This window comes from Oryzias latipes, chromosome 19 (genome assembly GCF_053564925.1).
Source record: "Oryzias latipes strain Hd-rR chromosome 19, Olatipes_Hd-rR_3.1".
In the NCBI taxonomy this organism is placed as follows: domain Eukaryota; kingdom Metazoa; phylum Chordata; class Actinopteri; order Beloniformes; family Adrianichthyidae; genus Oryzias; species Oryzias latipes.
The window spans coordinates 23,213,936-23,240,709 of record NC_136255.1 but is presented as its reverse complement, the minus strand read 5'-3'; the positions used below and the strand labels follow the sequence as shown (position 1 = coordinate 23,240,709).

General features: G+C 41.5%; 1 protein-coding gene across 1 annotated transcript in view; it reads right to left on the bottom strand.

Moving 5' to 3' along the window:
• raraa (retinoic acid receptor, alpha a) overlaps positions 1 to 26,774 on the bottom strand; it is a 177,862-nt gene that overhangs the window by 81,248 nt on the left and 69,840 nt on the right. The window contains exon 3 of the mRNA XM_011487934.4: positions 16,046 to 16,771. Within this exon, the coding sequence (XP_011486236.1) occupies positions 16,046 to 16,199 (154 nt within the window). The 5' untranslated portion in view covers positions 16,200 to 16,771. The remainder of the gene's footprint in view (positions 1 to 16,045; positions 16,772 to 26,774) is intronic.

Here is a 26,774-nt window from a genome sequence, read left to right as displayed (position 1 = left end):
CCGCAAAAAGCACACCATCCAGTGTTCTAGTTACATTTCCTGTTTCTACTGTGACATAAATGTGAAATAAATTCAGATGGTGTTCTCCTATGAAAAATACTTTTTTAAGATTTTATTTGTTGATTTTATTTCTAACAAAACAGCAGAAGCAAAAAAACTTGTTCATTTCATGAAAATGACATTTAAGCTGAAGCATGAAGGCTGTTGTGGCAACATCTGCTGGGCTGCAGCTGGATGCAAGGCAAGCCAAGTGACCACCAAATGCCATGTTTGTTCTCAAACAATTACACTAATAAATGATCAGGCTGTGGAATTAATAATAGAGTAATACAGTAAAAGTTTTTTCTTCAACTTAAAAAAATGAATTCCTGCAAACTTTCCAAACTGTTTCTGATTATTTAATGCAAATGTGCTGGAAGTTCTTTCTAACTTGAGGGAATTGGACTACTGTCAAAACCATGAACTGTTTGAGTGTGAAGACGGCGTGGAGTGCAGGTTCACTGGTGACCCTGCGCATGTTTTATCACCACCACTTCATTTTTTGTTAAACAGCTCAGAATAATTGGGTTATGGTGGTGACAGCCATAAAAAATACAGGTGAAGCGCGGCTGCAGCTCGAAGTGCGTCTGCAAAAAAAAATGACTTTGCCGGTTGCATGATGGGAAAAAGACAACAGTTTGAGATCAACGGGGATCAATCGATCAAGCAGTTTCAGGAAATAAAATCTGACTTTTAAGCTAAACATGTTACGTTAAAACTACAATGGGCGGTATGTCTCGGCAGCTGGCACCAATATTGCTCACCATTGTTGTTGCATGGGTAGTGTCAAGTTGAGGGGGTGTAAGGGGCTGTGAGCTAGCAGAGGAAAATTTCTAATAAACTACTGCCGCTCTGCAGAAACTATGTCCTAGATTTTTAGATTTGGGCTAAAATCCTAATTAAAAGGACTGATTGGAGGCTCTTTATAAGCTGTTCTTGACTAAAAGGAAGGAGTATTGGGTGAAAAAAAAAAGATAAACACTAGTAAAAAAGCCAACAAAACAGAAAAAACAGGAGTAACAAAGTCAAAGTACCTGATTATGACATATTGATGCCAAAAAAAAAGACTCCAATGACACAGATAAACGCCACAACTGGTCCAAATAAAAGGTCTGGTTCACCAAAATAAAAGCCCACGGATTTAAAATGGTTGCCATTGTTAACAAAAAGCTGCAAAATATGCTCAATCATATTATCTGAGCCAATTAAAAGCAGCCCTCCGGATGCTAGATAAATAATGATGAACCTTTGCTTTCTTCTTGACTATAATTAAAAACACAGAAGAAAGAAGAACTGATCGTTTTTCAGTCAAAGACTGTAATTCTGGAGGATTAAATGTGTGTGCACAGCTCGTGTCCGTGTGTCATGTGACACATGCACGTCGCATACATTATGCAGGTGGAATTATTTATGTAAGGCAGGTTTGTTGATTTTAATATTGCATGTGGTACTCAGTGATTTCAGTCCCATCTGAGGCTTGTGTTTGTGTTTCTTTCAGCTCTGCGCCAGTAATAATTAAAGTCCTAAATATCTATTACAGATCCAAATCCAGGGTCAGCGAACATCTGCTAGTGAGATTGGAAAAAGTGTGCTTAGGCTTGATATATTTCTTGAGGAAAATTGGAGATTATAGGTGGATCAGCAGAACATCTCAAATGGAAAACAAAAATCGAAGACATAATTCTTTCTTAAAGTGTCTGACCCGTAAAATGGAGAATGTTTCTGATTTTTTTTTTCCGTCTAGAAAGTGTGACGACAACAGACTGTGTGTGGGGAATATACAAAACAAGTGAGTATCTATTTGGATCAACACATCACACAGTTAGGGTCACCAAATCACCAATCTGAAACGTTTGTTTGTGGAAACACAGAAGACTAGAAAGACTTAGACTAGATTGGAGCCAAACAGCTGAACAATACAAACAATCTGCCCATTAATAACCTTTGGGCAGCGGTATATAGATATATATTTACAAAGACCAATAAAGATTAAAAAATATTTACTTGGGCTTTTATTTTGAAGGATAACCCCTTAAGAGGCATGATCTAGTCCTTGAGGATTGTCAACAAGCAAAAAATAAATTGTTTAAATATAAGTGATGAAATAGAACATAGCAACTACACTATTTATATATTTTTTCTTCACAAATATATTATTTAAATCATTTTTTTACCTTTTTCTTTGGATTCTTTAGCTAACTTCACTTGGTTTAATAACCTATTGGGGTTTAAAGAAAAAAATCCAAATGACAAAAAATGTTCCTGCTACTTAGATACAAACTGTCATTAGAATTTCCACTTAAACACTGTGCATATTTCTAGCATATTTCTTCACCGTCCATATTAAAAATGACTATATATTGATGAAGCTCCGGACAAGACCTGCTAGTCATCAGTGGAGACCACTGACTCTAAATGGATTTAGTGACCCCCACTAAATCCCCACGACGTTCCAAACAGGAAGTACCTGTTGGCTCCAAGAAGCCAAAATCCCACAGACTTCTATTCAACATAAATCCATTGACTTTATGTATTTATAATTTGCCATCTATGCTGGAATTAAAGGGAAAATAAATCGCTAGTAAGGATTATCAACATAATTGATTTTAGTTTGGCGAACCAGATTACATGGTCAAACAGACAAAAGCAGTTTTGCGTTAATATACAACACTTTGCATAAGTAATGTTCTGCAAATTGATGTAAGGCCCAAATGAAAAGCCGCTCTTCTCCACGCCAGAATCAGCTGATTCATGTTGATCGCATATTTGGTTGTATGTATGTTGTATGTATGGGAGAGTTCTTTTGGTGTTGCTGGCTACATTTCCAGTATTAAAGGGTTAAACAGAGAGCCAATTCGTGAATGTGATCAATCGATTTCCCCCTTTGAAAGTAAAGATCTGATGGGTTTGATGAATGGATTTTTCAAACCCAGCACTAGTAGAAACCTTGGAATGAAAAGCTGAAGGATCAGGGACTCTTTGCAGCTCAAGAAGAGAAGAGACAGAGGGACTTCTTACAGAGATCTAATGATTAGCCTCAAGTAAAAAAGTAACCAGACCACAAAGAAACAAAAGAAGGTACGACAATAAAACCCCATTTTTCACAAACGCACACAAGGGGGGACATAGAGGTCACACAAACATTAAACATGGGCTGTACACAAACCTCTGGAATGCTAATGATTAATTAAACACAACACTATTCACGTCGCATTAGCCAGCCTATGGTACACTCACCCTATAATGAGCTAATGTTGTCACAAGGGCATTGTCTTTCCACTCTGAGGACGTTATGTGCTAATGCTGGTGGACAGGCTTGAGGTTAAGTATGGCCAGAGGCCCCTTAGAGAGGTGCCAAGAGAGACCTGGTGGCCCCATAAGCTCCGGCCCAACAGAGCTCTCTTAGCTCCTTTGCGCAACACAGTTGCCCATTGTGCCAGACTGAAAAAGCGCATTAGCTGCTGAGAAAAGGGCTTTCCCCAATGAAACCCCCCCTGTTGGACAACAAGCAAAGCTCTGCTTGATAATTCAATCACCGTGCGGGACAGAACCGCACATCCGTCCTAAGCCCTCTCCTTTTCCTCCTTCCTCATCTCCTCCATTAGGTAACTGCCCTATATCTTACAGATGTCGTCATTCCCGCTTCATATCAAAGGACAATAAAAGACTGATGGCTAGGAGAGAGCTATTGACATTTGAATGTATGCAGCGGCATGAATTATGGCCTTACGCAATGGATGCTGCAGAAAGGGCATGTGAAGATAGAGATGTATGCATGTGCATATACGTCTGAGCGTGCAGGATGAGGAATGGAGAGAAGAGGCTAAGTGCAATCACTGCTTAGGTGGGAGAAAAAGGAGAGCGGTGGAGGAAAAAAAAGAAAAAAGATAAAAGAACAGGAGTTATCGCTTTACCCTTGTCTTGACTTCCTTGAGGGGCCTTTGAAGAGCCCAGGAATAAAAGAGAATTGCGCTGGTGCATCAGAGAGATTTAGATTATGCCAGTGTTTACCCAACTGCGAGCCGGGCGGCTGCTGGCGACAGCTTGCTGGTTTTTATGGCCGTTAAAGCACTAGCAGCTCAAAAATATAACCGCTTCTGCAGAGGAGGGTGCACGCATCCATATGTGCAAGTACGCGAATGCATCCAAGTGTCCTTGGATTCCTGATAAGATTGTGTGTGCCATTCCCATCGTAAGTGGTGTGGGCCCTCAAAGATGAAGCCATCCTTTGGATTATGGGTAGCTCTTTAAGAAGAAAGCCTGTATTTGCAAAAAATGGCCATGAAAATAAAATAAAAACTGTGAAGAAAAACAGAATGAAAGAGTAAGTAAAAGTGAAAGAAAGGCGAAAAGATTAGGAGGAAAAAGAAGGGGGTGTGGGGCAGTGCACCACCCTTGCCAAGCCTATTGGGGATAAATCCTGAGGCGAGGATGGAGAACTGTGGGCAGTGATTTGGCCTAAGGTCTCCTCCAAGTCGATAGAAATTAATAGGTAGCAAATAAATAGGTGGAAGGGTAATAATAACTCTGTCAAGTCCCACAGCGGTGAAAGCACGGGTTGGAAGAAAGGGGAATAACAAATAGTGAGAGACAGAGGAACAAGCATTGAGGAGACGAAAAGTCTCAGAGAAAGGCTGAAGAAATATGAGGCGGGTGGAGGAAAACCAGTCAGGAACGCAGTCCGGCTCTGCTTCTTTCACATCTGTACTTGCAACACTTTTTAGTCATATTTCTCTCTTTTTATGGAAACATTTTTCTCCTTTTCTGGCTTTTTCCTAACACTACAATCCTTCTTTGGCGTATCAACACTTCACAATAAAAGCAGGAACCGCCTGCTGTCCCAACAAGCAGCAGTCAAACGGGCTCTCCATAAAAATGACAGAAGCTCATTTTCAACCAGTAAATTAGCCAATCTGATGACAGAAGCAAAGAAACACTGTAAAGCTGTCTCTCAGATCAGAAATGATGAAATAGAAGACGAGTGTGAACAGCAATGATTCATTAAAGTTGGGTTGATATGGAAATGTGTCGGATCAGTTCATTCTTTTCAGTTTTTCTCATTTTTGTGTGGAGGAAAAGCGTTAAAGATAACATAATATCGTATTGGACAAATAATAGTACTAAATGTGTTTCCTAGCAGCCAGACAATAGAGTTTAGTTGACTTATTTTTCATCTGGCTTTACAAATAAAACTTGTACAAATTGTGTGTGACATCAACCAGAGATCCACCTTCTATTGTCAACAGAATAAACAATATCTTTTATTTAGAGGGCCAGATTTAGAGGCTTTAGGGGCCACATCTGGCCCATGTTGATTGAATTTGGATTGTTGTCTTTTAATCTTTTCATGTGATTAATTGTCTGCATCAGGGATGGACAACTCCAAGAATCACTGTCCTACTTGTTTTGAGGATTTTTGTCCTTTATTCTTCATCTGCATCCGGACAACAGCTGCACAAACACTAATAATCGACTTATGCTGCATTCACACCAGCCTCAGAAATGTGCATTTCCAATAAAAAGTATATGAAAATGCATGTAAATGCACGTTTGGGCTTCCGTGTTCAAACATTCAGGTTCCCATGTCGCTATACAAATAGTTACCTCTGTTTTTGGACTCTAGGAACAAAATGTGCTTCCATTGATCAGGCATTAAAGGTTAACCAGTTGAACTTCGCATTTGGCCCATGGGCCAGGCTTTGGACATGCCAGGGTTGAATTGGTAAACCAGTGCCAACATTAAAAATTAGCACTGGTACTTTAAAAGATGACGCATTTGTAAGAATAATTTAATGAAAAAAAACAAACTCGATGGAATACACAGATCCTGGTTTTCAATCCAGTTTCCTTTTTTTCCAGCACGATGAAGGAATCTTCGGATTTTTCTCTTCTTTACTGGTAGAAATCAACTATCTTCATCCATTATCCAGTACAAAGGATCTCTGTGAAACTCAGCCAGATGAATGTACCAGTGTTCATCAGAACCGGCTCCTTGGAAGATTTAAGAATAGAAAGGTCCTTGAGCTAATTCTTCAACCTCCAAGTTCTAAGCAGTTAAATAACGAGGCCATTAAGCTGCTGGAGAGCGGCCCCGCCGCTGCCATGCTCGACACATTTTACACTCTGTGTTTAATAAGTCTGTGTCCACAGAGTGTATCGGCACTTCTCAAATGACTTTCCAATAATGAAGATCGTCTCCCCAGAGGAGCTGCTTCTGCGTGTCACTCATTGGCTCTTCTGAATGGCTTTAATGGCTGGCACCTGGTAACCTGATAGCAGAGCTGCTCACTCAACGCAACACACAAACAAACACGGGACTGCTGCCAAAACAGCAGCGTAACCGCTTCTACCAGCCACCCTGCTTATATCAACCACACATGCCTCCTGAGCGACAAAGTGGGTGTGTTTTTGCCACCCATGAAGCTTCCCACCCCCAACAGACCACCAAGCATTAGAGGAACCACCTGTCTGTCGAGAAAGCAGCACAGACTCTTTCCGCTCAACATCCTGGTGTTTACCTGTGGTCAGAACACGCCGCCGTAGGCGTCTTCGTGGGTCAGAGAGCACACACACAAACACCGCCCTCATTAAGACCCCAAAACACCACATTTCATCAACTGCTTCAAAATACATTCATATTTGTCATTCTTTTTTACCCCTCAATAGGTCAAAAGAGCTGGTGCTTAGGCGGAAGCTGTCCTCCTGTAGCAAGCAATTACTCTGTCGAAACAAGAGCGCTTCTGTGGGGAAAAGCCAATTAGTCAGTGGCGGCAGCAGGTAGCGTGTCGGCTTCATTCATTATGATCCCTCATACCATCCACCAAGTGTTGGACCCGCTGACAGACAGCATTGGGCTTGATGACAAAAATAATGAAAAGTTACGCTATTATTACCTGATCAGTCCTCTTTCAAGCGCGCAATCAGGGATTTAAGAGAAAATACGGAAAGTTGTGGCTACTGGGCCGTGCAGGAGGTCAATCCACAGTGATTCAAATAACCCTGAAGGCCGCCAGCTATGACTGTAGTATTAATATTCTTTAACTGATCTGCTTTGGTCAAACACTGCAACAAAAATGGGGTTTTTAACATGTTCTTGTGGCACTTTTCGGATGATGGAGGACTTAAAAACTTAAACTTAAAATTAAGGTCAAGATTGCATTTTGAGTATTTCTTTATTCAAATTCTTGTTTGAAAAAGAGCTTATCTGTGATGCAGGAAAATGCAGTGGATGGGTCCCTGCTCCGGTCTGCAACGGGTCAGCAACAGTAGGTGAAGTTTCTCTGATGGATTATTGTCGCTCTGCAGAAACTATGTCCTAGAAAACAAGTTTTTTCCCCAAAAATGTTTGGCTAAAAACAGCAAGATCACAACTAAAAGACAACTGGAAACACTTTAAAAATAGATCAAAAGATGATTGTGCGTTCCTGGCTGTGGGGCTAAAATGCATGCTCAGATCCAAACATCTGGAAGGAAATTCCGATATAATAAGAAACGACAGTTTAAGCTTTGAGAATTCTTCACTCAACATTAACAATTTATGCCAAGGCTTCCCTCCTAAATTTCTAATTTAGTCATTTTTTTCCATCTTCTAATGAAAGAGTAGTGTATATTATGGAGAGATCCCAAATATCCCAGCCTTGAGTGAATTATTTATGAAACCATTTGTAAAGAGTGAGTCCAATTTAAATGTTTTGCCTTAATTATACGAGAGATTTAGAGCTTAAAGGGAATAACTATTCTGATACTCAGGAAAGAATCAAAATGTATTGAACCCTAAAAACCCTGATTCATTAGAACCCAAAACAAATGGAATAAATTCATTGTTCTGAACAGAGAACAGAGTTCTGTATCAAGACAGCAATTACATAAACAGCCGAGTTAACCACTCAGGAAACTCCAAGTGGATTCAAAGGTGGGTTGTGTGAGATCTGTCCAGGTGTGTGTTTCCACTGTGAAGCCACTCCTGAACCAAAAACAAAGATAATCAAAGTGTTGCCCAGATTTTGTGGTCTTCATTTGCCCAGCGGGATGTGGGAGCTGCTCGCACTGCCAAAATGAAATCTTCTTCATGTTTGTGATAAATTGGCCAGCAAACACATCTGACCTAAACACCACAAGAAATCTATGAAGAATGGAAGAATGTGAGACACCGGAACCAACAATGCAGAGAAGCCGAAGGCCGCTGTCAGAGCGACTGATCACCTTCATACCATCTTCTTCATTTGGACGTTTTAGCACATAAACAAGAATAAATCGACCATTTTTTTTCTGTTTCTTCTTGGTAGTTGAGTTGTAATCAAGAACGTTCTATAGAAAAGTTGTAATAATTCTCCCAGTTAGTCCAATTGAGCCGTATATGCTCATATTTTTATTTTTTAGTTAGATGACTTTATTAATCTCACAATGGGGAAATTCATTTAATTTTATCATTCATTTATTCAACATTTTTATTAGTTATATTTTAGTTATATTAGTAAAACGACAATGGAAGCAGCAATAACATTATAATTTACACAACAAGAAACACACAAGGGCAGAGGAAACCATTTTATTTTACTTTAATTTCTGTTCTCAACATCAGAATATTTTTTTAAATCCATTGCTGCAAAAATTTTCTCTAGGATACAAGCATCAACCTATCCTATCCAGATTAAGTCAAATTATTCCTTTGAATAAACTTATCATTTTGAAAAAAAACCCAAATTAATTATTAACTAATTAATTGGGAATACTCCACATTAATCACAGTTGAGTGAATTTTGTTTTTAAATTTCACCTTTCAACGACACTCTTAGGTCATAACTGTCAACCTGCCCGTCCAGGTGCATGAGACGAAGGCAAAGCCATCAGGCAACAAAACCGCAATGAAGCAATGGAAAAACAATAAATAAAGTCTGATGAAGTATATTTAAGATTACAAAGAGGAACAAGAAAAGTATTCTGTGAAATGGGGTTATGAAAGCCAGCAATCACAAGAAGACCATGTGCATTAAGCCTACACTGCAGGCTCTACAACATTTGAAATCCATCAAGGACAGTGCTTGGCTTTTTTTTTGCTTCCAATCTGACATTTTGCAAATCCCTCCCCATTGAAGAACCAAACATAGCTCTGAGTGTTTGTGTATATCTGTGAGGAAAAAGGCAATAGCAACAGAGAAAGAATGATCGCCTGACAGAAAGCGGATAGGAAGGAGAAAACGAAAGAGTGACGCCATTTTTCTGCAGACAAAAGAGGGATGGAGGCCGGGGTTTTATGGGAGCATGTGTGGGAGCGTGTGTGCATCATGCCTGCAGTTATCTGCATGCTAGGAGGAAGGGGGAGTCGGGCAAAGTGAGATGGCGTGAAGGGCGAACATTGTGTTTACGTTGAGCACAAGTGTGAGTGTGCACTCGTGCATGTAAGGAATCAGTGGTGTCCCTGGCTCCCCAATGTTTACCAAAAGGAAATGTTTATCCAGGCAAAAGGGAAGAAATCTGGCCGTCCCATGTAGCAAACACACACGGACGCATGGAAATACACACGGCTTTGCAAAACCACCAGCTTTCGCTCAGTCTGAAGTGCTTGTCTGCTTGTTAGGATATGCGTCCGCACATTTTCAGTCATGTTCTGCCATCAAAAACCACGATCTGTTCAAATGTTAGATCAAATTCTATTCAGATCACAAAATTCTGAGCATCATTTAGATTTCTGCCTCTCTACCCCACCCTGACATCCCATTTATTGTGGATTGGTGGCATTCAAATAAAGCGAAATTCAGAGTGAATGAAACAATCACAGGAACATCGTAAACCGCTTTAAGGAAGCAAGAAGTCGAACCATTTTGCGTTGTAAAAAGAGGAATCTGATCGGAGTTTCAGTCGCTGTGAGCGACCGTGGGGCATTTCGTATTGGGGAAGTGGGAGTGATTGGGTTGGATACCAACTGCTCTTCACTTCCTCTGTACACCGACTGCCAATGCAAACTCCAGCAGATAGAAAGTCAATACAGTGACCCCCTCTGAACCCGTGAGACTGCAGCCACAGTCTGCTGGGCCTGTTCACACTCATGCACACACACACACACACACAAACCGCGTCTGCGCCTCCATCTGCCCTCCTTTCGGTTCATGGTACTCCTAATAGCACTCCTGTTTGGAGATTTGGACAATGAAACTGAAATCTGGGATCCTTTTTCAGCATTTCAGTGGTTAATGCAAAACATGTGTATTCCCGTTTGGAAACTTGTTCTCTGCAGGTACAGCCCGTAGAAAATAACAGAATAAATAATAGAAAAATAGAGTAAAACTTTCTCACCTCACCTCTCACAAATATACCAATCAGGGTTGACAGAAGGCCTAAAAATCTCCATAACTTTTTTTTTTTTTTTTTTTTTTTTTTTTTTTTTTTTTTTTTTTTTTTTTTACTTGTCCTGTCCAACAGCTAGGCAAACAGATGAGAGCTGAGGGCCTCTTGTGTTGGACATATTTTATTCTAACAAGAGGGGTTATTCATCTTCAGACAAACCAAAGGTATGTCTGAATAAACCCCTTTTGTAATTGAGGCCAAACTTTATTAATTTCAATCATGTTTGAAAATCTTTGGTGTTGGACCGGACGGAAAAGGAAAGAGGGGAACAAGAGAGAGGGACGTTAGAGAGAGGGGGGGGTAGGAGGGTGATAATAGGAGGGGAAGGGGGGTAAGACCATGAAGCAGCATAGAGCAGACAGGTTTACTGGTTGTTTATCGTTACGGTACGGTTCAAATGTAGTACAAAAAGGGCGGGGCCTGTTCACACACACTCAAATATTATCAACACACCTGCTAGCCGCAGAAATGTCCACATGTCAACATGCACACAAAACAGATAGTGTTCACGAACGCATACCTATGCCTTTAAACCAACTAGTGTGAAATCTTTCATTCATTCAATCATGCAAACTATTAGTGCAAAGGTGAGCTAACACCTGTGCTCAGGTGAGTGTTTATGTTCTTCTAAAATGGATGGTGGAATGTGAAAAGAAGGAGGAGGAGCGCCCAGCCACCCCCACACCCATACCCCCGCCGCAGCAGCAGCGGCAGCCGGAATTCCCCCAGCGCCACACGGGAACAGGCAGGGAACAACCGCCCCCCGGGCGACCAAGACCGCCACCCAGGCCAGGGCCAGCAGGACCGCCGCGAGGCCCCCAGAGCCAGAGAGCAGGGAGGCGCAGAGGGAAAGAGAGCGCCGCCCCAGCCCAGCCAGGAAAGCAGCCCCCCGCCGCGCCGGAAGAGCCCAACGCAGGGCCCCACCGGAGAGGGACGCCCACAGCCCCAGACGAGCACCCCACCACCACCCAGGAGTTCCGGGCATCCCCCCGCCCCGACCCCAGGTACGAGCCAGGACCCCCCAAGGGAGACCCGCTCCGCACTCCAGGCAGCCACCCACCCGGCCCACGGTTGGTCCAGGTAGGAGCAAGGCAGGGGCCCGCCGCCCCCGCCCAGGAGGGGGGAACCCCGGGGAAAAAAGGGCGGCCCATAAGGGATGTTATAAATATGGCCCGACCAGGCTCGGCCATGTTGGAAGTTTGGCGGGGCCCAGCGCCCAGGGGCAAGGACCAGGACCCACCCCCCAGGGACACGAACACCCCCGGCTCAGGTGTAATATGAACCCCCCCACCGCGCGGAGAGAGCACCGCCGGGCCCAGGGAGCCGGCACCCAAGGGACACGGCCGCCATCGCCAAGGGGCCCGCACCCCCCACCAGGGACGGGGTAGGGGACAGATGGACCCAGGTCCCACCTTCCTTGTAAAATGTGTGTGCGTGTATGGGTGTTTGAGAGGGTGTTTGTGTGCATGTGTGTGTGTTTATGTTTGAATGTATATATTGAAGGGGGAGGGGTGTGTGTACTAAGGGGGGTGCAGTTAAAATTGGCGAGTAGGGCACTAAGGGGACATCTCCTGATTACTCACAGTGATGTCCCCTCACCCTCCACACCAAGGGGCCCTAAGTGTCTAAGGTGCGGTTAAAATTGGCGGGTAGGGTGCCAGGAGGACATCTGCTGCTTGCTTGCAGTGATGTCCAAGCACCCCCCCTACCAAGGACCCTACATGTCTAAGGTGCAAATAAAACCGAAAGAGGGGGGGCCCACTCCATACGGCAACCATAGGAGGGGGGCCACTCCCAAGTAGCCCCCCCCCAAGGCGCATCGCAGGCTAAACCCCCCACCCCCTCACCCTAATATGAGGTTATATAAGGAAGGGGGTAAGTTGGGGACAGCTGGTAGACTGTCCCCCGGTGGTCAAACAGCCGTCCCCCAGCCCACCCCCAGCAAAGGGGCCAGGGCCACCCAGCCCAGGGGCCCACCCCCGGAGGCGCCGACACCCCAGGCCCGGCACCACCCACCCCACACAGAGAGAGAGGAAAAAATCTCCATAACTTTTTGTTAAAATGCTCAAAATTAGTATCATTTTACTACATTATGCAGCAATCAACTTTTTGAGGCTTAGTACAAGTAATTTTGAAAAAAAGTAGCTCAGCTTTTTAGGACTTCTACAAGTGTGTGTTTGTCATTGCACTTTTTGTGCAAAACAACCTAACCGTCACTCCGTTTTCTCAGCTTCAGCCGCACGGAACTGAAAAAATATGAATTTTTTTGTTCAGTATTTTCTAATGAAAACATTAACAGCAAATTTTTAATGTAAGCAAATATTACAATTAAAAAAACATGAAAGAAATGTTACAATCTGATGGTTTCACAATGTGCTTGTTGGTTCACACCAGTAGGTTTTCTAAAATAGAGTTCAAAGGTCCTAAATGTCCTGATAGTAAAATATATTGCAGTGTGGAAGCAGAGATGCTTCACAACAACAAACATAGGAGACTAAAAGGGAACCAGCAGAATTGGCCGGCTTTCTTCTTACTTGATTTCTTGCTCGTCAGAGTCGGGTTTTATGCAATACTGGCCCCAAATGAGCAACTGCTGTGACTGTGAGACATTTCCAGAAGGTTTGGATCACTCCAGTGTCATAACCTAATCAAAAGACGTGAAGGTTTTAAACTTTCTCCAACCATTAGAACCAAGTCTGTACAATAATCCTACAACAAAGGCCACTGAGGATAATTACAAATAATCTGGATTACCATTATTTTTTATTCTTGTGCATCTTTTAAAAAAAAAAACATCAACTAGGTGATAGAAGTTGTTTATAAATCAATATATAATGAAACATTAAATCGAGCAAATATATAAATAATTACAATGGTTAATATTTAATTTTTTCTGTGCAAATAATTAAATAATTTATGCTATTTCAATAAAGCCAGATTGACATGACTGTATTTTAATAGTCTGAAGATTGTAAGTAATCAACAGGCTATAATTGAAGGAACTTAGGTTGTAATTGAGAAATTTGTGTTAGTGGGAAAAGAAAAACTAACATTTTGATCTATAAAAGTATTTGTTTAAGGCAAAAACCAGCAGTGAAAAGTTGGTGTTTTGCATGCAGATGCATTCAAACTCTGCACAGAAACACATGTAAGGCAAGCGTGTAAGACGGGGCCTGGAGAAGTACTGACACAATGCAACGCTGATGTTTGAGTAAACTCACTAGAGAGGTTAAATATCCACTGACTGTGTTGCAACAGCTGTTTGCACAAGAGCTCTTCTCCTTTTATGACATGAAATTTGTGTTTTTGCCTTTGTCATACAGTCTGTGGTCTAAAATACAAGTTTCTTTCCCTTTTTTTTTGTTTTTTAAGACTGGCTGGCATGACATCTCTGTGGCTGTCGGATGATTTCTCCTTAATTCCTCTAAATTCTGTGTCATTTTCGAACAAAAGCTGAAGGTTTTTTTTATATTTAGAAAATGTATAACCTATTTATTTTAATTACCAATCCAACAATAAAACAATCAAAATAAATTGGGCACATGCCAACAAACTTTTTACATTATATTAAATAATTAGCTAAAAAAACATCATTATTTCTATTCAGTGCCATATTTTTTGCGCTATATACGCACCGCATAATAACCACCAATTATCATCTATTTTCAAACTTATGACATATACAAGACGCATTAAACGAGACTAAAGTCAGAGAAAAGTCTGTCGGTCAGTCACACTATTAACTGCGTTCACAGTAACTCTTGAACATATTTTGTGATACGCTACACGCTAGCGTAATAACAATACCTGTAATGCTTTGTTCACACCACCATCAGCAAATCAAGCATGCAAGCGACCACTTTCATTGAAAAGTCTATCTAATTGAACACATATGTGCATTTCTGGCATCCGCGATCAAAACTCTCGCATTCACGCATTGCTATGCAAGTTTTGGGGTTCTACGTACAAAACACGTGGCCATTGAACACGTATTGAAAGTTGAACCAGTTCAACTTTTCCCAATCAGGGACTCAGATTTGGTAGTGACATATGGATGGGGTCCCTTTAAATTTATGGAAGTGCCAACCGTTTGAAAAAAGATCATGGGGGAGAAATTAATAATGGCGGTTTGTGCCCGACTGGAACTATATGACTCCAAGTCTTTCATATATCGGAATGGAGCTGTGAAATAAGACGCCTGGAGAAAGATTCACAAGATTTGCACCACTTCAACATTCCGTGTCAAGCCTCTTCCAATTTTGAGTACATGGACTGGTATCAGGAAGCGACAGTCCCATGTGAACACCATATGCTAAAAGCACGTTCAAGACCCCGGGTTCAGTGTGTTCTTGAATGTGCATCACATGCCCAGTGTGTACATTGAATTCAAACAAACTGATACCGCTATAACAAATGATAATGCGACTACGCTTACTCTTTACCTTGTTGGTAACACATTAAAAAAAAACACTGTCCGACATTGATACACGTTAGTGGCGTTGGGGTATTCATAACAACACCCAATCTTGTTTGCAACTCGTAACAAACATACTGATGTTTTGTGCCGTTCAACTCTCAAAATCGCTTCAACATCTGTAAGCTCAACCAGAAATACTCTATATATAAAGGTGGAAGATGGTAAGTTTGGTTCCCAACCTGCTCTCCCATGTTTTAAAGTGTCCATGGGCAAAACGCTGAACCCCACAGTATTACTTCTGGTGGTTATAGGTTGGCACTAGTGTTCGGCAGCAGAACACTGCGTGCATGTGTGAATGGAACTGTGACAGCAAAGCGTTTTGGCCCTTAAATGGAAGGTAGTAAAGAGGGATATAACTATATACCATTTACGCCATTTCTAAGTGCACCTTAGTAAAGAAAACTGTGATACTTTTCTGATTTATCAAGACCTGCCTGACAGCAGAGGTAGAGGGATCAATAACCCTCAACTGCAAGTTTCTTTCCTCAACTGTCATCTAATCTGAAAAAATGGGAAATAAAATGGGAAATACAAGGTAATGGCCAACCCAACAGAGGAAATTAGGATGTATTTCACAATAATCCAAGAGAACAAAGTGAGAAGCCAAGAGCACTAGAGTCCCGATTGCAGACGACGTGAACCTTCAGAGACAGTTGTGAAGTGGAACGGAGCGTGTCTGCACACTCGCAGGGACACGCAGTTCAACACCTGAGTTTTGATTAAACATAGAGGCATTGTTTGAGGGGAATGTGTCGTGACCGTTGGCAGAGACATCCCTGAACGCCAGCCAAAGGTGTGTTCCGCAAATAAACAATGCACTTTTTGAGCGTTCTGCCTCATTTCCTTGTGATCCCTGCTGATGTTTCCCTGTGTGTCTCTGCTCTGATGTGTTGGGTTGGTAAATTAAGGACAGCGCTGGGGGCGAAGCGGTTGTGTGGCCGTCTCTGTGTTTACCGACAACACGCGGTTTTCAAACAGGAGTAATCTGAAATCTTTCACCAGCAGACTTGGGGGAATACACATATGTACACATTCATGAGAGCTGTGCAGGAATCGGCGTGCCGCTCAGGTAATCCAGGACACACGCAAAAAGGAAAGTAAATCTTCCCCCCCATATCTTGTCAATCATAAACTAAGCAGCAGAAAAGCAATGCGGCAGAGTGCGGGTCAAAGAAGTTTACTTACTAGCTGGGGAGGGGGTGCTGTATCCGCTGAGGGGCAGACCGGGCAGCGCTGGAGGCGACAAGCTGCCCAGCATGTGGGGAAAAAAGTAGGAGTAGGTGGGCACGGGGAAGCCGTTTAGGTGGCCGCCCGGCACCGGGTTGCCCTTTCCAGCCATTATGGCTCAGTCCAGCTCCAGACGGAAACAGAATTTGAAGAAAAAAGTTCTGGTAGAATCCTGGAGAGACTTAATCCCCCATAGACGGGCAGATATTCCAAAAGACTCCAAGAGGAAAAAAAAAAATACAAATCTCCTTGAGGTTTTAAAAACGTTCTGAATAGAAGAAAAAACAAACAAAAAAATCTGGTTGAGTCAGTGTGTGTACTAAAGGCTTCAGTTACCAAGGACAAAAAGAAAGAGTAGAAGTATCAAAGGAGACGGCAGGGTCTTTTATCCCTCCTTTCTCTGCTATTGTTAAACAGTCAAAAAGACTTTATTTACAAGAGGCGTTGGAGGGACAGGGAACTAGCACAGCCATTTCTTATCTTGAAGATGAAGGGGGAGAAAAAGGCAAGTTGAGTCATGAAGGGGCGACTCGGTAGTGATAGGGGGGTGTTAGTGTTTTGGATGTTTCCACCGGAGAGCAGATTCCCTCCTCTGTTGCAGAGCAATCCAGGGGAATGTACAGATCACATGATGCCAAGAGAGTTGTTCTCCTTCGACGGGCCTCCTCTTTGTGGTTGCAAAGCCTAAGAAGAAAGAAAAAAAAAACACAGACAGAAAGAGAAGAAGATCACTTACTACTTCAGTGACAAGCTAAAGAGATCACTTCCCTTTAGTAGCCCACATAAGTGCTTGAGCAAAAGGCATTCCTTTTCTTTTTCCTACTAATTAATGATAATGTCTCATCTGAAATGTTACCAAAACACCCCATCCCCCTTAATTATCTAATGGAGTGTTAAAATTGCAAGGAGAGCAGTGGGTGTGTGTGATGTCTTCTCACAGCTCCGCATGCTCATTAACGGTGACACTCTACAAATACAGAGGGAGGCGAGCCAAAACATAAAATGAAGAGAGCAACACAAAGGAAAACTCTGCTAATTACAGCGCTTGCAGTCGGCAGAGGGGTGAGACCCAAGGTGCCATTCCTGGAACCACCAGAGACTCCTGCTGCAGAGCTCTCTTACAAATTAAGGGTAAGACAGGAACAGAGAGACCTGTAATCACAGCAGAAAGTGCGACCCCACATCAGCACACTGACAGCTATACACCAGAGGAAAGCAATTACCATAAAACACCACATTAGCATCGCATAATATAGCATGAGAAACAGCATTTCTTCAAAAACAGCTTGTCATAACACAGGACAACGTTTTCTTTTATTCCACTACAAAGTAATGACCTTTTTTTTAATTTTTTTTATGAGGACTTGTAATGCACAGCGGTAAAAAAACTAAAAGGCACTAAAAGTCATGCCCAGACCTCGCTGGAGGAATGTGCTTTTCGGAATGTGGCACTCGGACATAAATGACAGAACGGATGAACTCCTGTAGAGCAGACCGGGTCGAGTCATACATGTTTCGTACTTGTTTCCACTTGTATGATGCAGAGCACCTGAGTGCAGCAGAGAGAGCTGGGAGGTACAATAGTGCCTGAGTTTAGATTCATGGAATGCATCAACAATAAAATTCTATATTTTGAACGTGAAGCTGGTGGTTATGCAACTTTCCTCACTACCCAGCCAGCTTTAGGTCTGATTCCAGAGGCATTACCATTATTAAATATCACCTTAGATTCATCTTAACAACGGTTCAATTTATATCATAATTTGTGGTTGCTCATAAGATTCATAGTCGATTCTGATTCATTTTGCACGATTGGATTCACTAACCTAAAATTGATCCAGGACATGTTTATCAGAGATAAATACCTGGATACTGAACAGCGCAGGTGATGTTTTCCAGATTCCTTGCAAGATAATCAAGTGTAAATTAAATTTGTTTAAAAACAAACAAGTTACATCACTAATCTTAAAAGACCTCCACTGTATCTGAGAAACAGTGCAAAGAGAAGTATTAAAAAAAAGAGACGCTGGAGTGATTTAAGTACAAACATTTTTTCCAGGCGATGCCCAGGAGAAGGTCTAAATGTGGAACTGCAACTTCCATGGACTCTCAGAAACTACAGGACTGACATACAACTTCCTTCACCACCATCTGTGAGCTTATTACAGACTATTCTGAATGACATTTATCATATCTCTATGGGGAAATAGCATTCAGTTTGAGCAGTTTTCCTTCTGCTTTTCCACAGCCCAAAAACAAAAGAGGTAAATGAAGTCCACCGGAGGATGAAATATTTTCCCTTAGCCTTCAAATAGGTGTGCTGTGTTTTGCTTCTGCTGAGGTGCATTTATGTCTAATACCTTTTACTGATGTCACATTAAATGCACAGGGATAAGCAACATGGCTGCAGAGCTGCCAGCTTTGTAAATACTGTTCACGCACAGCTGAAGATTAGTAAGATCCAAGGACACGCACACGCACAACTTCTGATTTTAATTCTGGAAACTAACCATGTCGTAAAAAATCCCCCATAAAAATAAGTATTAAAATTCCGACATATTTTCTCAAACTAAGATTATTTTTCTATTGAAAAATTTTCTTGATAAGATTTTTGCAAGACTAAAAATAAGGCAATTTTTCTTAAAGCAAGGTTCTTTTTTACTTTCTTAAGATTCAGTTTTTGAAGTTTATATAAAAATACAAGTTGTCTGCAGAAAATCCGACGTTTAACTAAAAAACATCAAAGCTTTTGGGTTTGGTTAAAAAGAGTCTCTTTAAACTGCAGACTTCTTTTTTTAAAATTAAAAGCTTTTGTCACCTTGAATGTGCTTTCATGGATGAATTATTTAACTCACTGTAAAAGTAACTGGAAAATACAAGCTTGTTTGCTTTGTACAGACGCACTTCAAGTATACAAAGACAGTCAGTAGACAAAAAAATTAATTTTATTATTTACACTTCTAAAACACACTTCTTTTATCTGTAACCTCAACAAGTTCAACTAGTTGAAGGTTAGATTTGACATTTATTTCAGCTTCAGTTGGAGACACATTTTAATAGACCTTATTTCATTTAATTTGTTACCTTAAAATCTGGATACAAAGAGGGATTAGGTCAATTGGCTGATAGGTCAACTTTTTTCTGTTCTAAAACAATGGTTAGAAAAATGGGCGGGGCTTGTTTGTCCATTTTGGGAAATGGTTCAGTGATGATTGATCTCGCCAACATGGTGGTGACCAAATTGGTTAAATATTGCCTGAGTTCACCTCCTCAACTGGTCATATGACCAAATTGATTGTTTAGCTCTTTAAAGACCAACTCCGATGAAAATGAGGTTTTTGGTGTTTTTAGCATCTTTGTGGCATTTCTCTGATGATAGAGGACATATGTAATGAAAATTAAGCCTGATACTGCATTTCTGAGTACGTTTGAGAATTCAAATTGTTGTGAATCCGGATCAGACGAAAAAAGTGCCTTTTCACAAAGATCGTACTTGCTACGTAAAAAATAGATCTATTGAACGTCTTTGTTTTCCTGGTCTGAGCTGGTATCTGGCTCCAAACTGTGCAGCTTGGTTAGCTACAATATTGTTCGCCATTTTTGTTATAATGATAATGTTAGCTTGGGGTTGTAAGGTCCTGCAAGCTAACGGGAGACATTGTAAGCAAAGGGATCATGGGAAATGAGTGGAGACTTACTTCCACATCAACAGTTCAGAGGCAAATTTTTAATGAACGTCTGCAAGATTTTTGATGTAAGCTAAAAATAAAACGGTATAATCATAATTAAAAGACCACTGAGAATGCTTGGAAAATAGCTCAAAAGAGGATTGGAGTGGGTCTTCAATAAGCATCAGGTCATACAGACACAATTTTAAGAGTCAAGGCACGCTGGAGAACTGCACACATAATACCCAAATCTTCCATCAAAGTTCATCCCATCACCTTTCTCAAAATCAGCTGTGTGCTCCGATCTAACCCCAGGGAACTGCAAACCTCCAAAACGACGAACAACGGTCAGCTACACAGTGTGTAAACACGGAGCTCTTAAATCTCAGAGGCAGGTGCCTCCCGTTGCACGTTTGTTAATCATATGCAACGGCTGACACAGAGGGTTCATTGAGGGGAAGAGTACAAACAGGGAGTAGCTGAATGCACAATGCCATGCAGTCAGGTGCTGCTCCCAATCATCCAGACGAATGCATGTGAAAATGCAAACACTACAAACAGGATCTGAGCCGTCGATATGCATGCCATCATCATCCACACGTGGCGTATTTACATTCAGCTACATTTGTAGGAAACATGGGTCGTAGATGAAAGTGTGATTCAGTAGTTTAGACATGCACCGAGTCCTCGAGGCCTTGAATCATCTCATTAATGCAAATCTTTTTTAAGATTTACAAAGGTTTCTTAGCTTCTGTCAACTTCTCCTCGACATACTCGGAGATTCAGAAGCAAGGTGATGCATAGAGGGCAGCACCTCAGGGGATGCATGCGATCGCTTTCAGCAGACAGAGAAAATAAACAAACAATCTGGGTCACTTGCTCCTTAACTCTCTTCGGCGTGCAACAGGCAGAAGGAAGGAAAGGTTAAGGGTTGTGGGACATGAAAGACTGTGATTGGTTGTGACAGCAAACACTGAATTAATAACCAGAGAAGGCAGTAAATGGCAGCGCGAGGTCAGGTCGGACGGGCGTACAACACGCAAAATACAGCCACGGGGGACTGCCGATGCAACGCATGACATACAGAGACACTCTGGTGTGCGCTTAAATGCGCAGATGTGCGTAAGTGAACCGTAAGGGCGCACAAAAACAAAGTTTAAAGAGGTCAACGACCGAAAGCAAAACATTCCAGTCGTTGTCAGCGGTGGGATTCTTCAAATCAGAGCGTCAAAGGATATTACTGTACACACACAGATCCTCTAGAACAGTGGTCCCCAACCTTTTTTTACGCCGCGGACCAGTATGACGTCATTAGAAGTTTTCACGGACCGGTCAATGAGATGTGGTGAACGTTTGTTGCAGCAGCGCTACGGTGAAGGAGGAACAGAGACATGATAAGACAAACTCTGAGCTTTTATTTTGGCAGGCATGACATTGTACATCGCACAGGTGTCCTCATCCTCTCCCCTTCCCACACTCATGGTGCAAAAAAGAAGTATTGTCTATTAAATGTAGCTTTCTTTTTTTGGAAGTCAAAGGCTCCTCTTCTGTCTCCTGGCTGGACGTTTTTTTCTTGGGAAAGCAACTTTGCAAAGACTTTGCTAGTTCCTGGGTTTTATTTTAGCGGTAACTTATCACGTGACCGAGATGAGCGCCTTGGCCTGTGTCAAGAGTCACATAGACGGATGGAACAGAGAATCTGGCAATTTTTCAAAATAAAACATCTTTCAGACTCCGAAATAAATACAACAGAAGTAATGTAAGTTATTTATTTATTCTTTCTGTGCAGCCTGGTAAAAAATGACCCACGGACCGGTACTGGTCCGCAGCCCGGGGGTTAGGGACCGCTACTCTAGAACATCATATTATCCATATGGCTGGAACTAATGCTGTGTATTTGTTTGTCTGATTTTGTAGACCTTGGAGACCCTCCTGTCAGTCAATGTCACTAGACTTCTACCCCGCGACCTCCAAATGTCAAAAGAATGTCATACTTTTGAAACTTTTTCTTAAAACCTTGGCGTGGTGAGTAAAAATGCGATAACAAATGCCATCGCGCGGCCACCTGCCGATCATTGCGTCGTGGCATTTTGGGATATGTGACCGTAATCTTAAGCATGGTACGATAGCTCAGAGGGAGCACTGCTGCTTTAACTGCATTTCATTTAAAGACAGACAACACATACCAAAGGACAATAACAGCATAAAACCATTTCTATCAGGCACTTTGAGGAAACTTCTCATTTGTTTTTAAACGCATTGACGATAACTAAGAAAGTAACTACGGTAAGTGCAAAAGTGCATCTCTGCTGGATACAAGAGCCAAGAGTGGATGTCATCCTTTAAACATTCTGAGTGGACTCTGACGCAAACACATATGGCAGCTGCAAACAAAATGGAAACCGCTCAAGCGCGATGCATTCAAATTTTTATGAGGACAGCGGCGTGGGTGATTACATACGTCAAAAGTGAGGGAGGATACTGTGGGAGAAAAACGGAAAGCCTTATGCGCTTATGCTGACGTGTACGCAATGGTGCACTCGTGGAGAGGAGGACTGTCCTGGACAAATACACAAATACAGTCACATGTAGAGTTTTTGTGAGTGTGTGCTCATTAATGTGTGCCTAAGTTACGCCCTGAATCACACATGCATGTCATCCTTTAGCCCTGAGGGACCGTCTTCCAGTACACTGCATTTACCGTACATTACATCGGCTTTGCATAAAGTCTGAGCCACATGTTTTGTGAGGTGAAAGAGGTTGACGGCAAAGTGGGGGTCCTTGGACAAGTCCTGAGCAATGTGCATTATTTAGGAGCTCATGGTATGTACCTTAAAAAAAGGTTTCTTATATACTGTAGGTGCAGCTTAAATGTTGTTTTATTTATGCAACATGGTGATGATGATATCAGAAGAATACCATAAAAATCTATAAAACTTTTATTCTCCAAGTGTTACTAATCATCAGTTACAGTGGAAAAAAAATCTGTCCCTCCAGGAACTGATTGTTGCTGTTGAGATATAAAAAGCCTGAAGTTGTGGCAAGTTTGATCATTTTCCAATAATAATATTTAACTTAAGCAGTTATTTTCAAATATTACAATGCAATTTTAAGATTGGTACCAAAACTCTGTGTTTAGCTCATACTGGTACAGACCGGTACAGTTCCTTCGCCATATTAGGGTTCAGCTCTAGCTGTCTGGACGATTTTTTTTCCCACTGAAATTTGGTATTTTTAACACTGCATTGTGTTCTGCATCCCTATTGGCTGGGGACCTTGTCAATCAATGCCCTCTGTGCCATGTCTCCTCTACATAAATCTTTGATCATAATCAGATCTTTGATTTCATTCTGTAATCCTGGACTTATTTTTTATACAAACGTTTTCAACTTTGAGAGCTTAAACAAGAAAAACGTGTGTTTTCCAACACCACATTGGAAAACACAACTGTCGCTTCCATTTCAATGAAAAATATTTGTAACCTCTTGTAAGAGACTATCATATATTTGCTTTTGTTGTGAAAGAAAGTTATAGAATCCTAGACCAAAATGTAGAATAGTGTAGGATTAGTAGCCGGCTTTATCGTTTTGTTGGATGTCAAGCACTTTTAATTGGTTAGACTGATGACGTATATGTTTTTGCCGCTAAGCATAAATGTTGGGCACAGAAATATTTCAAAATTAGAGCGACTGGCCAAAGTTGCGTAAAAGCAATTGGGCAAAGTTCCAGAGATTAATTGAATTTGCGTCATTGCTGCGATCTTTACATCACAATTGACTAATTTTCTGCTGAGGCTGTCAGTGGAAAAATCAAACCCAGAGCGTGGAGAGACTCCTACACATGTCAAACTAAAACAGCAGCATTTAACCACAGTTTTTATGCTGCTAATATTTGACAATAACTGTTACACATTTCCCATTACTTTGAGGGTAAAGACTTCCAATCAAGCTCTATGGAGACAAAAACAGCTCCTAAAACACCCTTTTTATCTGCTTGGATGCTTGTACCTCAGTGTGAACGATGGCTGGTTCTAAAGTGGATTCAACAAAGAAATACAGACAGATTTTAAAACAAACAAACTGATAGCTTTAAGAATAACCAGTATAGCTAGAGTGCTAAACAAGGCGTGGACTAAGCATTTATACTATGTGGTGATGACAAGCAGGGTTTTTGTACTTCCCATTTGTTAGTTTTAGGGAGAAAGCTTAATTTAATCTTTGCAAACTAAAGTTGAGGACATAATAACCATCCAATGGCCGCTTATTTGGTTTATAGATTTTAAAAGGTTTCAGACCTCATGTGAATTGTCTTTGCTTTTGTTTTCTTTCTAAATGGAGAACAGGATGAGAGAAATGTTTTTCTAAAACATAACATCTCAACTGAGTTGACAGCTGACCTTTCACATATAAAATGTCATCACTTCCTCACTTTATCTTCTTGGACGTTTGTGCGAGATTTTGTCAGAATTAATATATTAATTTTTGAGTTATGGCAAATTTATTTAGAGGTCACAGAGAGCTTGACCTGACTATCAAGATTTAATTGGTCGTGTTCAAGTGAACATCTGTCAAACAGTCTCAAAGCTGCCCCCAAGCTAATACGAAATTTTGGATATGAGGGGTGTCCTGTATCCAACCAATCCACCTTTAGATAAGAGAAATAAAAACAGCACAAAAGCTGATAGAAGACGGTTGACATTATAGTCATTTGTAAAAAATTGGAAAAGCCACAATGTCTTTAAAAATGTTTAACTCTTTAAAGATACGTTCACACCAGGTAAGTGCACATTCTTGTGCGTTTAGCCCATGGTCTTTATACTGGACAAGCTGGGAGGAGCTTCTTCTTCTTCTTCTTTTGCCACTGTAAACTAGCGCATGGCCTCTACCACTTAAAGTCGGAAGAGGTTCAGAGCAAAATGTCGATGTTTGTGCAAATCTCTCGCTAAAATTGGTTTTATATAATTCCGGCCGTGCACAAACCCCAACTATTGATTTGTCCCCCATAATCAATTTTCAAACAGTTGGCACTTCCGTGAATTAAAGTGGATGCTATCTATAGGCCACTGGTTTGGCATTCAGTGGCCACGCATTTTATATGTGGAGCCCGAAAATGGCTGTTGAAACTTGCAAAGCTATGTACAAAGGAAAGATTTTATTTTTATTTTGTGTGTTTACATTGACCTTTTATTGGAAGTGACCACTTCAATGTGCATTGCTGATGGCGGTACGAATGCTGCTATAGCACTAGTGTTGGCGTTCTTTGAATAACTGTAACTCTTCAACCGTTAACGCGATCAATGCAATTCCAACAGATTCTGGAGGAGAGATTAGCTGCAACGCTTATGCAATAAATGGAAACCAACTGATTCTGGCAGGGCCAAAAGTGGCTTTGCATCAATATAAAACAGAATAGAAAAGAAAATTAATCTTGAAAACAAAACAATACAAGTTTGAGAAAACATTTCTTTGTGACTACAATTTTTTTCTTAAAATAAAAATTCTTGATAAGACCATTTTTCTTACCACATTGGTAGATTATTTTACTTAAAGAAAATCTGTCAAGGGGGGGTAAGAACTTTTGACAAATTTTATTATATACATATATACTTCAGAGCTATTTAAGTTTTTTTCATGCTCATGGTTGAGAAGAAAGGCCACTCACTTTTTATGCGATTGTAGATTCCTTCTAACATAGTAGTGCCTTTTGTTGCTCTATTGATGGATGATAAACCAACATTAGGAGTACATATTGCCACTTATTGGATTATTAAGATTAACACGAGCGCAAGCCAGTGAGGAATCAGAAAGGTCAAGTGGATGTACAGGGCTAAACTGCTAATCAATACATTTTTAATCTGTTAAAATACAGCATTTTGAAAGAAAAAATGTGAGGAAACCTTTTCAAACTGTCTGACCCAACGAAATTTCCACCTCAGCGCTTCTCTCTTGAGTGGATTCTGCAGCTGATGAGAGCCACAGAGAGCAGACACCCTGCAGATGACAGAGTGCGAGGTGGGAGCTCTTTCTCCATATCAGTCAGGCTGGCTCAAGGAGGCTAAAGGGTGCTAAGTGCACATCACCATGCGGTGGGAAGCCCCTACCGCTGTGCCAGAAGCCCCTGTGGGGTGAATCCTCTTGTCAGTGATGCCGGCTTGGTGACATTTCTGCTCACTTTAGAAAGGTCAGCCTTTAATTATCTCAAATGCCAGCAAGCACCGCACCTGCGAAAAATATAAAGCTAGGGAGGAGCGGTGCATGTGTCGCGGTGAGAGTGCCACGCTTGCATGCAATGAGGCTGTCAGCGCAGAACTGGACCATCTGCCCACCTGTGTAGATGCACGAAGACTGGACAAACCTGCACATGCACAATGTTGAGCTGTGCTAGTCTCCTAGACCCTTAAAGTGGACAACAAATGACCTTATTGCAGGTATGGAAGGAAGAGCAGGAAACCAACAACTTTGAGCAGCATCTGTGTTCAATTAAGGAGCTGACAGAATAAAGGAATACAGGCTAAAGCTCCTTCTTAATAATGATCAGCCAAAATACAGAAAATTGCGAAAAGTGCATCTAGGAAGACATTCAGAGGGATAGATTTTGTATTCCAGGAAGAAAGAAAATTTGGTGACGCAACAACTGGCACGCTGTGTTTGCTTTTGAGTGGCCCGTCGTAGCCATTCAGCTAAAATCAATATTTGCAAGGGGCTATGGTAACAGAAAGCTCGCAAACACACACAAACGCACTACTGTAAGCTTAACACACATACCAGGAACAGTAAATGTGCAGCGAGGATCCTCCTAGTGCTCAAAGGGGGTCACAGAGACAAAGGGCCATAGATCATCAGCGAAGACGGCGTGCAGCGAGCTCCGTGCAGCTCGGCTTTCTTTTCCAGTATTTTTCACGGAGGGCTGGTCTCTATTGTTTACACAGCTGTCTCCGTGGAAAGGATTGCTTAATATGAAATATGAAGAGAGTGGAGAGGTGAGACTGCATGGGAGAAAAGTGGGAAGGGAGCCAAGCG